The following is a 14,407-nucleotide window of genomic DNA, read 5'->3' as shown; positions in this document are numbered from 1 at the left end:
TCCGACGCCGGGGATCGAACCCGGGTCCTTGGTTCTACGTACCAAGCGCTCTGACCACTGAGCTACGCCGAATTCAATCCACAGCACCGGATCGAACCTTCCTCCTTCAATGTTTCCCTTTGTGGCCTGACTCTAAGTTAGGCATATATGTTGACGTATATGTCTAGTCTCAACTGTCATTATACTAGGAGCGCACTCAATTGAGTGACTTATTTGGCCGGGATTCCGCAGTTATGATGCACTGCTAGCTATGAGAATATTATGGATTTATTAATTTGTCCTACAGAATAATCTCTGTAATGTTGACAATTAATATTCGAGGAGAAAAAAACACTGAAGGAGGAAGGTTCGATCCGGTGCTGTGGATTAAATTCGACGTAGCTCAGTGGTCAGAGCGCTTGGTACGTAGAACCAAGGACCCGGGTTCGATCCCCGGCGCCGGAGCGAATTTTTTTCCTCAGATATTAATTAAATAGCCTGTCAGAGGACAGCATTGTGATACAATGAGGACAGTAGGGAAGTCGAATAGAAGGAAATCTACAGAAAAGCCGATTTATCCAACATAAATCTGGAAAAATGTCCCTGGAATTGAATCTCCGTCGCTTGACTTACGAAGACTTATGCTTGAGCTTTGTATATAATTTCGAGTCACTGGAGTCAATTGGTTTTTGTGTCAGCCTTCACATTATTTCCTAATTCCAATGAAAAAACTGGACTATCACAAAAATGTCATCAGTCATTAGGCCTACTCATAAAATAATTAATCAATAGCAAAAAATTTCAATGAATTATCATACTGGACTCAGGAAATTTGTGTTGAAAAGGTACAACACTGGCTACAGTCGACAAAATCATGGTTGAGTTTGTAGTGGAACTTGACGCTTATTTTCCAGATTCGGGCGCAAGCTGCCGTTGGTGGTGGCCTGCGTCATGCAGGTTGTGTTTGGAACCGCCTGTGCCTTCATGCCCTGGTTCGAGGCGTTCCTGGTTCTGCGCTTCCTCACAGCAACGGCCGTCGGAGGTTCCATGATCACGAGTTTCGTTATTTGTAAGTAACAGAAATATCGGAACTACTACAGTTCCCCATTACTTCAAGACATACCTGATAATACTTTACATACTGAACTGTTTATGAAACATGCAAGTAATTTCTTAACAAACCTGAGACATTCTAGAAGTTTACCTAACTTATAGTGGTGACCTTCATTTTAGTTCCTTTAAACCAGCAGTGACCAAAACTCGAGCTGCAGTGATTACATGCGACAGACAGCCTATGAAGTAAGGAGACGGAGGAAAGGTACTTGGCATGAAAACTACAACCAGTGGTGGTTCCTGTACTAACATCTTGATCAATCCCGCGGATAAAAATCTCAAGTTTTGCTGTATCAGCAATGTCACTGCTGTCATCAAGAGCCAGTGAATAATATACGACTTTTCTTGCTTCTTTTTTTCCTTTCCTCTTGAATATAATCAGGAATTTTCTAAATTCTTCTCTCTATACTTGGTCGAGAAATTCGTAGTTTTTTTAAATTAATAACTTCTTATGGACGAGTTATTTTAATCATTACTCTTTTGAGAAATTATGTTCCATTAAAAGGCTTTAGAGCACAAGATATTTCCAACCCCATTAGGTAGCTGACTTCCTTACATTTATTTATGTCATTTTTCTCTTCCTGGCTATGATTTAAGACATGTCAATTCCTGGCGTTTAACATAATATTGAATCAGTTTTTCTACAATATTATTATTAAATGAATAACTAATAAATAGTTACCCTCATCTAAAAATTTAAAACATTAAAATTGAGATAAAACCTATTAATTTTATTCTTCTAGAGAGAAGATGTAAAAATATAAATATTCATGCACGTACAGAAGAATTATAGAAACACATACTTAGCGGTCAATAATAATAATAATAATAATAATAATAATAATAATAATAATAATAATAATAATAATACATTATTCAGCTTGGCAGTTAATGTTTCTATATATTCTTAATTGAACCGTTGAGCAAAATAAACATATTACATTCTGTCAGACAGAACAACAAAGAAGTTCTCCTCATTCTTTACGAAACCACCTCTTACTGCTTGCAGAGACAGAGTTTGTAGAGCGACATGATACCGCCACTGCTTGTCTTCAGTACGTGAATGAAACGCACAGCAATGTACAGGAAACTCCTCGTACTCGTTTGAATGTCTGTGATTACACGATGTAGTCTTTCGAGACTTGTTTCGTGCAACTTTTTCCACAAGTCCTACTTTCACGGTCCAGATACAGGAGTCGTTTATTTGGGAGGGGGTAAGATATTATAACGGTGAGATAACTCACAGCAAAGCAGGTTAAAATTTAGGACTGGCCCATTCAGCCCGGGTTTTATAAGCCCAGACCAGGCGGGACCCGAGAAAGCCTGTGTGCTCGTATTGTAGAGTGTCTTGCATTCAGGTATCACGGTTATCAAGAAACAGTAGCCTATTAGTTTGAAATCTAAGTTCGTTGGTTATTTAGTCACTTCAAAAAAATCTGTATTTTCTTGTAAAATACGGTAGAAAATTCTTGATTAAATAATAGTACATTATGCAACGAGCCTATAATGGTAGTAATTAAGACGCGAGTATGTTTGTGAAACGAGCGCAAGCGAGTTTCATAATTTTCATACGAGCGTCTTAATTACCATTATAGGAAAGTTTCATACGACTTTTTATGCTCGACCATATCTCTAACTTGAAATTATTCATAAGTATTCATGTTATTCTTATCTGACTGAGGAGCGGAAGTGACCTTGTGCAATACCTCGTAAATTGTGAGATGTGCGCACACGCGAAAGTATTGATTTTTTCCGAGAAACAAATGTCGACATTGACCTTGATATAATCTAGAGAGTAAAATAAACATTAATCTTGATATAGCCTTGAAATTGAGTTAGACATTGAAAAACGAGATGGCAAATTGAATTTATTCGAATATTATTTACAATTAACGCTAATTATTATAGTAACAGAACTGACTTTCTTTCAGATATAGGTGATTTATTGATTTATTGTTGTCTTTCGATTGCATATCCGAGAATAATCGATACTTGCGCTTTGATATTGCTACAATGGTATTTTCTGATTGGTGGAACACCTGAACTTTAATGAATAGGTGTACTTTAATGAGGTGCATTAAAGGGCTGCTACCAGGTGTATAATTACTACGTTTCGGCATGGTCGAGCATAAATAATAATGAATTCTTTGTACTTATTACGTTTCAGAAGACAATAAATTAAGTTTTCAATAGTTTGTCTATATTTGTATGCTTTCTGTCGGGTTTGTATGAGACTTGGTTGATAATTATCATGCACCTGAAAGCAGCACAATTTGGAGCAGGTCGGCGGAACAAAACAGTCCAGTGATACCGTGCGTAAGCCCATTCGCGAAGGTGAACAGCGATGGGCAGGCCTGAATGAGGTTTTGCCTGTCTCTGCTGTACACTGGTACAGCAATCATGAGTAGGGTAATGGCGCGGCCTGCTGTAATGTTTATTGCTTGAGATCATGGTCATGGCCAACATTAAATGATTAATACTAGGAACAAACCGAGGCAGAGATTCTTGTAAGACAACATTCAGGTGGCCAAGACAACGCGGCCAGCTCCTAACTTCTTAGAAAATGCTACCAACTGGAACTCGTAATTAAATGCAAAGCTTCATTGTTACGTCAGGTGGTTTCTCATCTGCAACATCTGGACAGCCTAAATAGGAAATGTACAATTATGAAGGGAGTGAACATTCTGTGAACAATAAATTAAGCGAGATCAGCAAATAAACTTAGGTAAATAATGTAAATTCTTCAAAATGATCGTGAAATAGGGGAGACACATGAAAAAACACAAAAAATAAAAAGTATTGGGAATTCTAAGTGTATTTTATTTTGTTAAGCAATGTGGTTTTATCACATATTCACGGCTTATTTTACTATTAATAGTCGATTATATTTTAGAATCATTCAGCAAAATCATTGACCGAAGCAAGTTTGAATGTGGTATGGATATGCAGAGTTATAGTCCCGACGCTGTTATTTCCAGCGTGACTCCGCCTCTTTGCTTACGTCTTAGAAAGTGAAAGCTCTATAAAGTCTAGGTAGGTAGTATCGTTCGCCATTTTTGTTCTTGCGTTGCCGAGCTACCATACGAGGAATCTATTTGCAACACTGTTAAACATTATCATGTCATAACTCCTATGATAATAAATCAAACGCAATGTAATTCAGCAAATGATTGAGCGGCAAATAACGTCTTCGTGTGCTTTCTGCGAACGCCAACGAAAGAGCTAAAATGGCGGGCGATTATATTAAGTATTTATCGAGCCTTAAGAAATGAATCAGCGAATCACAAGACGCACACGTTTAAATGTAGCCGACCTGCAACGTGATTGGCTGCCGGAAATTAGAGCGACGGACTATAGTAAAAAGTCCCGCACCACCTAAATAATTTTTTTAATTTTTTTACTTAGTTATTTAACGACGCTGTATCAACTACGAGGTTATTTAGCGTCTATGGAATTGGTGATAGCGAGATAAGGCCGAGGATTCGCCATAGATTACCTGACATTTGCCTAAATAATTTTTAAAGCGTGTGGTTCAGTGACATGAAACTCGGTGTGTGGGGTTAGCTGTATATTAAGAGCTCAATAATGGTATTATCAAATGTTTTCTACTTCCGGTTTAACAAGTAGTAACTCCAACTCTGTTATTTTAAATTGAATATCCAATATATTTTTATATTTTCGAATAATGTTCATTAAGAGCTTTTCAAAAAGTACCCACCCTAGATAGCCTACTTCTGTTTCACTTTCATAATATCAATATATCCATTAATGTGTATCATTAATGACAAATACATCATGACACTAACTATAATAATATTTCATTTTTTAATGGTAATAATGTCATCAAACCTTCTTAAGTTATGTAGTTCTTAATATCCAATATACAGCTGTACTCAGAAAATTGCACACTAAAGAATCAGACCTGAAAATTATTTTTAGTAAGTCTTGAAGCTTTTAATAATCAATATATAGACGTTCTAAAAAAATACACAAATGAAGATCGACATATTGGCATTAAGATGTCAGAGAATCTGAGCTCTAGATGTGCAAGGAATACTGTAAGTCATGGCCTTCGGGTATATTGTTTATTATAGTGTGTTTTTTTGTCTTTTCATGAAAAGTCATTAGTTCTCAAAACTGACGACAGATGGATTTTGGAAAATAGGAAAATTATGTAGGAAAATTGGCATTTCACTGAAAACTACTATTTTCCTTCATATCCTTGGATGCCAACCTTCAAAATGAGGGGTCATTCATTAAAATCCGTTCAGTCGTTTTCCCGTAATTTCCATTACTAGTTCAAATTATATAATATATAGATGGACTGCGTTTTATTAATAACATCCGAAACATAGCAATGTTTTGAACATGAAAACAATTAAAGGGATACGGATCACACAAACTGCGTGATCGTAAATTTTGTCAATGAGTAGTGTTTACTACAGGCCATTACCACGAAATTCACATTCTCCTGTTCACATAAATACATACAAAATACTCAACAAAAAAAATCAAGGTTGATTGTAATTGTTTGAATATAAAAATTATTCTCAGGATCGTTTCCATGAATACCGGAAATCTGATTGCGATATTGGAAGGCCTTGGCTTAGCGTGCGTATCTTTGGCGTGTTCTAGCACAAAGCGAAAATATCGTTATGCCCTGTATAGGCTGGAAGAATCCCTATTTCAACGACAAAGGTGCAATTATATGGTTTGTGATTTTATTGTGAAACGCTAAATTATTCATATAATAGCGCAATTTTTAGAATCATGTAAACATTGATAATAGTACAAATGACATACAAATACTGTCACCCAGACCTCTAATAAAATACGACGTAAGATTCTTAAGCTGCTTTCTCTAACTAGAAGAAGACGGAAAATGCTGTATTCATTAAAAAAAGACTTTTATGTAGGAGTACTTAATATTACCTAAATATTATTTGGAGAGATAATTATTTTACAAAAATGCTTTTATTTGTACAAAATGAAATATTGTAGTTCTAAATGTGAAATTTAACGACTTTTATCCAGTCCTCAGCAGTAAAATGATCCTGAACAGATGGATTTATTTTTTTAAATTTTATTGGGTTATTTTACGACGCTGTATCAACATCTAGGTTATTTAGCGTCTGAATGATATGAAGGTGATAATGCCGGTGAAATGAGTCCGGGGTCCAGCACCGAAAGTCACCCAGCATTTGCTCGTATTGGGTTGAGGGAAAACCCCGGAAAAAATCTCAACCAGGTAACTTGCCCCAACCAGGATTTGAACCCGGGCCACCTGGTTTCGCGGCCAGACGCGCTGACCGTTACTCCACAGGTGTGGACGAACAGATGGACAAATTCGCTACATATAAATAGAGAAATCTTTAGAAGAAAATGGTATTTGGAAAATCTGGAAAGACATTGCACAATGGAAACATATTCCGAACTACAAAGCGTTCGCTTATAAAATGTAAGTCGATCGGGCGGCGCGCGACGGGCACGAAGGCCTGCAACACGCGGCAAACCGTCACTCGCACGCTCGGCAGTCCAGATCAGGAGTGCTTGTATTGGCGTTAGATTGCGCGTTATTCTTCTGATTGTATGATAGTGGTGGTGATAATTGTTGATATTATGCTACTGTGCTTCGATGTAATATCGGACGTCTGATCGCATGTTGCTGATAAGATCGCTGTTATTTGCTATCTAAATATTCCGCCACTGCACTGAAAATCATATTCTTCCTTGGGTTGCTAAAATCGTTAGTTACTGTATAAGCTTCGCAGATGGCATTCCCAAATTTAATGTAATCAGTATTTGCTCATATCTGCGCTAGCGTCTCTAATAACTTTCCACTCACAAAATCACTAATACGCAAAATCAGGGGTAGACAAATCCCAGTCGAATTGTCATGGCGCCTATAAATTTTTATGTGGCGCCTCAGTTTTTTATCGAGTTCAAAACTTTTTAAGAGTTCGATTTCTTTTCATTATGTATGTTTAATTCATTCAATACACTTAAGATTATCGAATTCTTTTGTATCGCTACTACTAAACAGATGTTAACAAAGCGGTAGTAGAAAAATCCAGTGTGTAATGTGTAATTAATAATAATAATAATAATAATAATAATAATAATAATAATAATAATAATATTTATTAATACTATACACTTGAGCTACATTAGGCATTGCAGCCCGAAAGAGCAGAAGCTCGTGCTCGGGCGCAGTTCAGATCAGTTATACAAAATATATCACAAAATTACGAGAGTTCATTGAGCACAATAACATTAATAAATGGTAAAATACATACAGGGTCTATATACAAAGAGAAAATACAGAAGTACATGAATATTAGAGTAACAATTTTAACTCAATTAGCTTAAACAATTAAATAATTAATCTGATTTGTTTCTTAAATCTATGTGTGTTAAGTGTACGTAGCTCAGGGTAAGCTCTAATTAATGTATTATATATTTTGGGTCCAAAATTTCTGCTGTGTTTTATTATAAATTATAAGAAGACAAAATATTTGGCCATTAATACTAAAAGTAGTGATAATATTGTTATAGATGATGAAATTGAAATTAAACAAGTTAACCAGGCAAAATACCTAGGTACAATTATAACTAAAGCAGAAGGTATTGGCGAAGAGGAAATAAAAAACCGAATTGAACAAAATAAACAAATTATAACATGTTTAAATTCTATATGGTGGGATAAACATCTTTGAAAGAATACCAAAAAATATATTGGCAAAATGTTAGTTGAATCTATATTAAACTACGGAAGTAAAATATGGGTAAGGAATGCATATTATAGAAAAAGAATTTTGGCCGTAGAAATGGATTATTTGAGACGAAGTGCTAGAGTCTCTCGCTTGGATCACATTAAAAATGAAGAAATTAGGCATAGAATGGATGCTAAAGAGACACTGTTAAATAGAATAGAAAATAAGAGTTTGAAGTGGTTTGGTCATCTGATGAGAATGGGTGAAGATAGATGGCCTAAACAAATTTACCAGTGGAAACCTCCAGGAAGAAGAGGAAGAGGTAGACCAAAAAGAACTTGGGACAACAAAGTAATGGAGGTCTTGCACAAGAGGGGGTTGAGGACTGAAGAGGCACAAGACAGAAGGCTTTGGAGGATTGGCACAGGAAGAGGGCAGTAGCTGTAGAATCCTGAATATATTAGCAAATGTATCTTTATGTTAGCTCGAGTGGTTTTTTCATTGCATGTATGGATAAAATGTGCTGGAGTCTGAAAATTTTGTAGTTTCGTCTATCCACGTGTAAAATATTTTTAAATGAAATAAATGTCTTCCGCTATGAATCAAATGACAGGCTAATTAATTACAGACTTCACGTATTTTTATCCGATTAATAGGAAGGAAATTCAACAAGAATGTGCCCCTTGTTTCCTGATTATTATACGCTATTTTGAGTTTTGACCTCCCTTACCTCACAAAAGCTTACGGCTAAGATTGCCAACCCTCCCTTATTTCCCGGGTTCTCCCGTATTTGCCCCCAATTTTTAAATCTCATGGCTCCCGCATTATTCTTCTCTCTGAGCATTTTTCTCTCTTACTTTTGCATAATGTAAATTTTTTTTATTCTAAACATTTGAATCTGCCGTGAATGATGATTGATTATATGATGATTTTTGTTGTTCAACAGATACATTAATATATGCAGTCTTTATAGAACGTAATTCTTGCCAAGAATGGATTTTAGTCCTTACTCGTATAAAATCTAACCGTGTTAGTGTTATAAATTTGGAAAAACTGGCGAGTTTTGTTCTAAGCATACCAAGTAGTAACGCTAATACAAAGACGATGTTTCACCTCATGAACAATAATTGGACAGATGTTCGAAACATGAGCACGACATATTTAATCAAATCAGAGCTGAAAACTACAGTCGACTTCAACTTTTACACGAGACAAAATCTGTACTCTTAATTTAAGCCTAGCTGCAGAAGAGTAGAATAAAGTTGTTTTTCAGTAACTGAACCGGATAATTGTCTATTTCATATGGGAAATTTTGTCGATTACTTACTCTCCCCTATTTTCTTAAAAAAAAAGTTGGCAACCCTACTTACGACCCATTTACAATATAAATTAAACATAAACATAACTAAACAGAAGTTTGCGGTCAGGTTATCAAATGGGATGATCACAATGATTTACATTAACACTGACATTAACATTGCTGTTAGACGTTAACATGAAAATCTGTAAACTCTAAACTTACATGTTTATGCTTACGTGATTTGGAAACAATACACAATCGTACAGCGCTGAAGTATACAACAGAATATGACGAAAATGACGTCGTTGTTATGTTTCCATGGTTACCAAGTATCTTTTCGGTTATCTTATTAATATGTTCCCATCGTGAATAATGGTATGACTTTTTCATTTTACGTTTTCATTGTGAACATGCCATTATTGTGAATATTTAAAAATGCTCAAATGACCGTGGACTCAAAAACGACAAGCAGAATGGTAATGTATGTGTGGTTCTGCGCAGGCATGGAGATCCTGGGCGGCTGGTGGCGCATGGCCGTGTCCGTGCTGTTCCACATCCCCTTCAGCTTGGGACACTCCACGCTGGCGGCCATCGCCTACTACGCACGTGACTGGCACGACTTCCAGCTCGCCATATCGCTGCCCTCCGTCATACTCATCTCCTACTGGTGGTAAGACAACGAACATATTGCCATCTTTTTCTCTTCCTAATACTTCCCCCCCCCCTTTTTACCCCATTTCTTCCCTCAGTTTTTTTCTCTTCCCCTTCTCTTGCATTTTGCAGTTACTCCACCTTCTGTATTTCTTCTTTTTCTATTACTTCACCTATTCCTCTTTCCCTTTTCCCTCATTTTCTCTTCCACTTTCTGATATTAAGTTTTTTCTTCCTTTCTCCTTCCCATTCTCTATGATTTTCTGCTTCTCTCTTTCTATTTCTCCCCCTTTTCCTATTTTAATTCTTCTTTTCTTCTCCCTACTTCTTCCTTCTCTCTTATTTCTGCTCCACCTCTTTCTCAAACATTTGTCCTCATTCTTTAATTTTATTATTCTTACTTCTCTTAATTTTAATATCATTTAATTTGCCCTTTACCTTCTCCTTCTCTTTGCACTTCTGCTTCATCACTATATTCTACATTCTGTTCCCTAGTCTTCTCATTACACTTCCCTTTTCGTCACTTCCTTCATCCGTTTCTTCTTTCCCTACTTAATTGCCGCCCTCTATCCTGAGCAAGATCAATTCAGCCTCTACCATGATATCCCACCTCCCTCAAATCCATTTTAATATTATCCTCCCATCTACGTCTCGGCCTCCCCAAAGATGTCTTTCCTTCAGGTCTTCCAACTAACACTCTATATGTATTTCTGGATTCGCCCAAAAGTACTACATGCCCTGCCCATCTCAAACGTCTGGATTTAATGTTCCTAACTACAGAGTGATTTATATAGAACTGACACATTTCTTTCATTAATTGTTTCAAAACGAATTGTGCTAGCGACAACTTATTATACCTAAAATGTAGAGGAATTTTGGGAGATTATTTACCTCTATAGCAAATGTTGTCCGGCGTTGTCAAATCCGGAGATCTCGGTGGCCACAGGTTCCTGGAAATTATTCGGTCGTGACATAACCGGATAAATGGAACCATGCTTCATCTATGAACCATGTGGTGGTCAATATGGCAGGTTTTTGCACAATGAACGTCTGAAACCAACGACAATAATTCAATCTTTTATCCTTATCTGGTTCCTGTAGCTGATGAACAACCGTAACCCTATATGGCTTTAGGCTCTCTGACACATTGAGTAGGTGTACCCTGTCTCCTGCGACAAACGCCTTAATGATTTTTTGGGTGACTGCTCCAGTCATGCTCTTACGTCAACAACAACCGTGGGAAGCCTAGATGAACGATGCTTGCCCTTTTCACTCACCAGAGATCCAGTTGTTTCCAATTTGTTTACCAGTCCCAGTATTGTGTTTCTTTTGGGAGGATTGCGAACACCAAATTCTCTCTGGTATGCCCTTTGAGTAGCTGTAATTGAATTCGTAATCCAGTATTGCTTCACAAGGAAGAGTCGTTGATTTAATGTGTACTGCATTTTCACGTTGACACAAAATGTCGAAAACAGCTGCCAACAATAGGAATAAAACACAAGCATCTGCGCATCTAGTGACAAGGAATCGAAACTCCAGAACATTCTGCTGTTGGTTTCAGACGTTTATTGTGCAAAATCCTGCCATATTGTCCATCACATGGTTCACAGATGAAGCATGGTTCCATTTATCCGGTTATGTGACGACCGAATAATCTCCAGGAACCTGTGGCCACCGAGATCTCCGGATTTGACAACGCCGGACAACATTTGCTATAGAGGTAAATAATCTCCCAAAATTCCTCTACATTTTAGGTATAATAAGTTGTCGCTAGCACAATTCGTTTTGAAACAATTAATGAAAGAAATGTGTCAGTTCTATATAAATCACTCTGTATGTCAGGTGAAGAATACAATGCGTGCAGTTCTGCGTTGTGTAACTTTCTCCATTCTCCTGTAACTTCATCCCTCTTAGCCTCAAATATTTTCCTAAGCACCTTAACCTCTGTTCCTCTCTCAAAGTGTTAGTCAAAGTTTCACAACCATACAGAACAACCGGTAATATAACTGATTTATAAATTCTAACTTTCAGATTTTTGACAGCAGACTGGATGACAAAAGCTTCGCAACCGAATGATAATAGGTATTTGTGGGTTTACTATAGAAATACAAAAGCAAGATGAACTTTGTCTCTCGTGGTTTTCCATGGGGACCGTCACAAGATGAATGTGACCAGGATCTAATTTTTTTCTTCAAAAAATTATTATTATTATTATTTTTACATTTTCTTAGCTTTTTTTTATTATTGGCGTTCATTTTCTTTGTTGGGATTTCACTTCTTCGGGCTTTGCCGTAATGTTTGAGATATGCGGGCGGCCTACCATCTCCGGCTTATGTAGCTGTTCACAAGAATTGAAAATTTGCAGTCATTTATTCAAACAGCCAATCTATTTTGAGAGTAATTCGTTAAATAATGGCGGACAACTCTGGATATGCTTGCGCTGCGATTAAAAATGGCTAAATCAAATTCTATTAAATTGTTCTCTATTCAAGAAAATGCATAGAGGATTACATTAACTGAATATATCAGAGCTAACGACTTCATCAGCTGGTTACCTTGTTCTAATGAGTACATCGATTCAAAATTAACATGGAGGCATGAGATAATATTCTGGCATCACACTTCACTCTGGCTCACTCTAGATTGTTTTTTGAAGTTCTCCATACGAAAGTCATGAAATATTGGGTTTATGGATTAAGTAGGCCTACATACATGAATATTAAATAAGATGCATTACAGTGTTAAAGAAAGTACATATTGTATTTTATTACTTCAGTTCGAGTATCGTCGTTTCACATAAACGTTCGGACTTTCTTAAATCCGTCAATTTTTCTACTTCCTTTACCCCGCTGTCATTTTCTTCTCTCTTTCCCCCATCTTCTTCTCTTTCTCTTTTCATTATTCTCATCCTCTTGAAATTCTGCTTCTCGTTCTACTCCTCTTTTTCTTTGCAGTTTTTATTTTTTCTTCTTTGTTTATTTCTTTTTTCGTTTTTCCTCTTACACTCTTCTATTATCCTCATCTTATTACTCATTATACTTCTCGTCGTCCTCTTTAAGCTTTCCATTTAAGTTGTATAAAAGTGTCTACGATAGTCATGTATAATGTTATTTCTCCTTTCCTGTAGGCTACAAATCTCAGACCTCAAAATTATTGCGGTAGCATAAAATTAATAATGAAGGATACAGCTATTTAATTGCAGGCTGGAGCTACACGAAAGTAGCACTTATCCTTTAATAATAACACAGACAAAGAAATTCAGGTTACGCAAATGTCCAGTGCTCGTACTCCAGGAAGAAGTCATTATGTACTTTTTTTAAGTTCGTTACTTAATAACCAAGTCTTACTAGATTGTCTAGCGTCGGTGGAATTGGTGATAGCGAAGTGATGTTTCGACGAGATGAGGCCGAGGATTCGCCATAGCTGACATTCGCCCTACGATTGGGAAAAACCTCGGAAAAGACCCAACCAGATTATCAGTCCAAGCGGGAATCGAACCCACGCAAGCAAACGCCCCTACCGCCTGAGCTACCGCGCGCACCCATTATGTACTACAACTGACAATATTTACAAGAACAATAATAACACTTTTCTGGTCTGTAGCTACCTCTAGAATGATTTTGTTATTGGGGGAGGGAAGTCCTTATTACCCAGCATTGATACCACTGCTGACTCCTCAACAAGTACATTTCAACCCATTGACTACGCTACGATTCACCGAGTATCCAAATGTCGTGCAGATCTTCCCCCTACGTCAGGCATGTCAATTGATGCCCGCAGGAGCAAGGGCGCGCTTTAGAGCCCTGGAGAGCCTGAGCGCTTCACAGCGGAAAGGAAAGAGACAGATGAAAGAAGTGGTATATGCCGCTTGGTCGAGCTATGTTCAGGGATGGCCAGCACTGATTCAATAGATAAAGGGAAGAGAACTTACTAAAACTGTATCCATGTTAATTTTTAGATTTGCCTGAGAAGTATAAGTGCGTTATAAGAACGTAAGTTTTAATTTTAATGCTCATTTTTCACAAGTTTGATTTTTTTATTCAAAAGAAATATTTTCTCAACTTTTCGTATAGAAAAGTGAAATTTTCAGGTATAGGCCTATTTATTTAGTAGCCTTACAGAATGTTTTCGTAAATCTAATATACCGTATATACGTATTAGTGAAGATAGTGTATTGAAAATTATGAAAATATTCGCATGGAAATTGTTTGTAAGGAAATGAATTAACAAAGCAACTACTGTTACATCATAAGCAAAAGATACGTGCCCATGTGTTGTAAAAATGTCAGCTCTATAGCTTCAGCAGATTTCGAGAAAATAATTTAATATTCTGATGACAGGAAGTTGCTCACAATTATCACCTTAAAAGCATAATGCGATAAGAGTTTTGTTATGTAATATTAGTTACAATTAAAACAGATACAGTACCTAGGTAACTTTTCTTTGTACTGTAATATTGTTTTGATTAGTTTATTGATTACTTTTGTAAGGCTAAAGACACCATCAATATAAATTCCAACCTATCATGTCATACTCAATCTCTTTCTTTGGAATATCACTTTCTTTATGAATGATGTGTTTCATTCACTTAATACAGTATAATATTATACTACTATGGAATTTAAGTGAATATTCCTTCTTAACTCTCTAT

The 14,407-nt window shown here is 36.6% G+C and overlaps 1 protein-coding gene across 3 annotated transcripts in view; it reads left to right on the top strand.

The window, feature by feature from the left end:
• The window catches only part of LOC138708810 (organic cation transporter protein-like), a 145,388-nt gene that overhangs the window by 98,981 nt on the left and 32,000 nt on the right, over positions 1 to 14,407 (top strand). For all 3 annotated transcript variants that reach the window (XM_069839004.1, XM_069839005.1, XM_069839003.1), the window contains exons 4-5: positions 894 to 1,048; positions 9,607 to 9,775. In XM_069839004.1, the coding sequence (XP_069695105.1) occupies positions 894 to 1,048; positions 9,607 to 9,775 (324 nt within the window). The remainder of the gene's footprint in view (positions 1 to 893; positions 1,049 to 9,606; positions 9,776 to 14,407) is intronic.

The sequence above is a fragment of the Periplaneta americana genome, chromosome 11 (assembly GCF_040183065.1).
Source record: "Periplaneta americana isolate PAMFEO1 chromosome 11, P.americana_PAMFEO1_priV1, whole genome shotgun sequence".
Taxonomy (NCBI): domain Eukaryota; kingdom Metazoa; phylum Arthropoda; class Insecta; order Blattodea; family Blattidae; genus Periplaneta; species Periplaneta americana.
The sequence above is the reverse complement of the archived record's forward strand: the minus strand, read 5'-3'. Positions and strand labels throughout refer to the sequence as shown.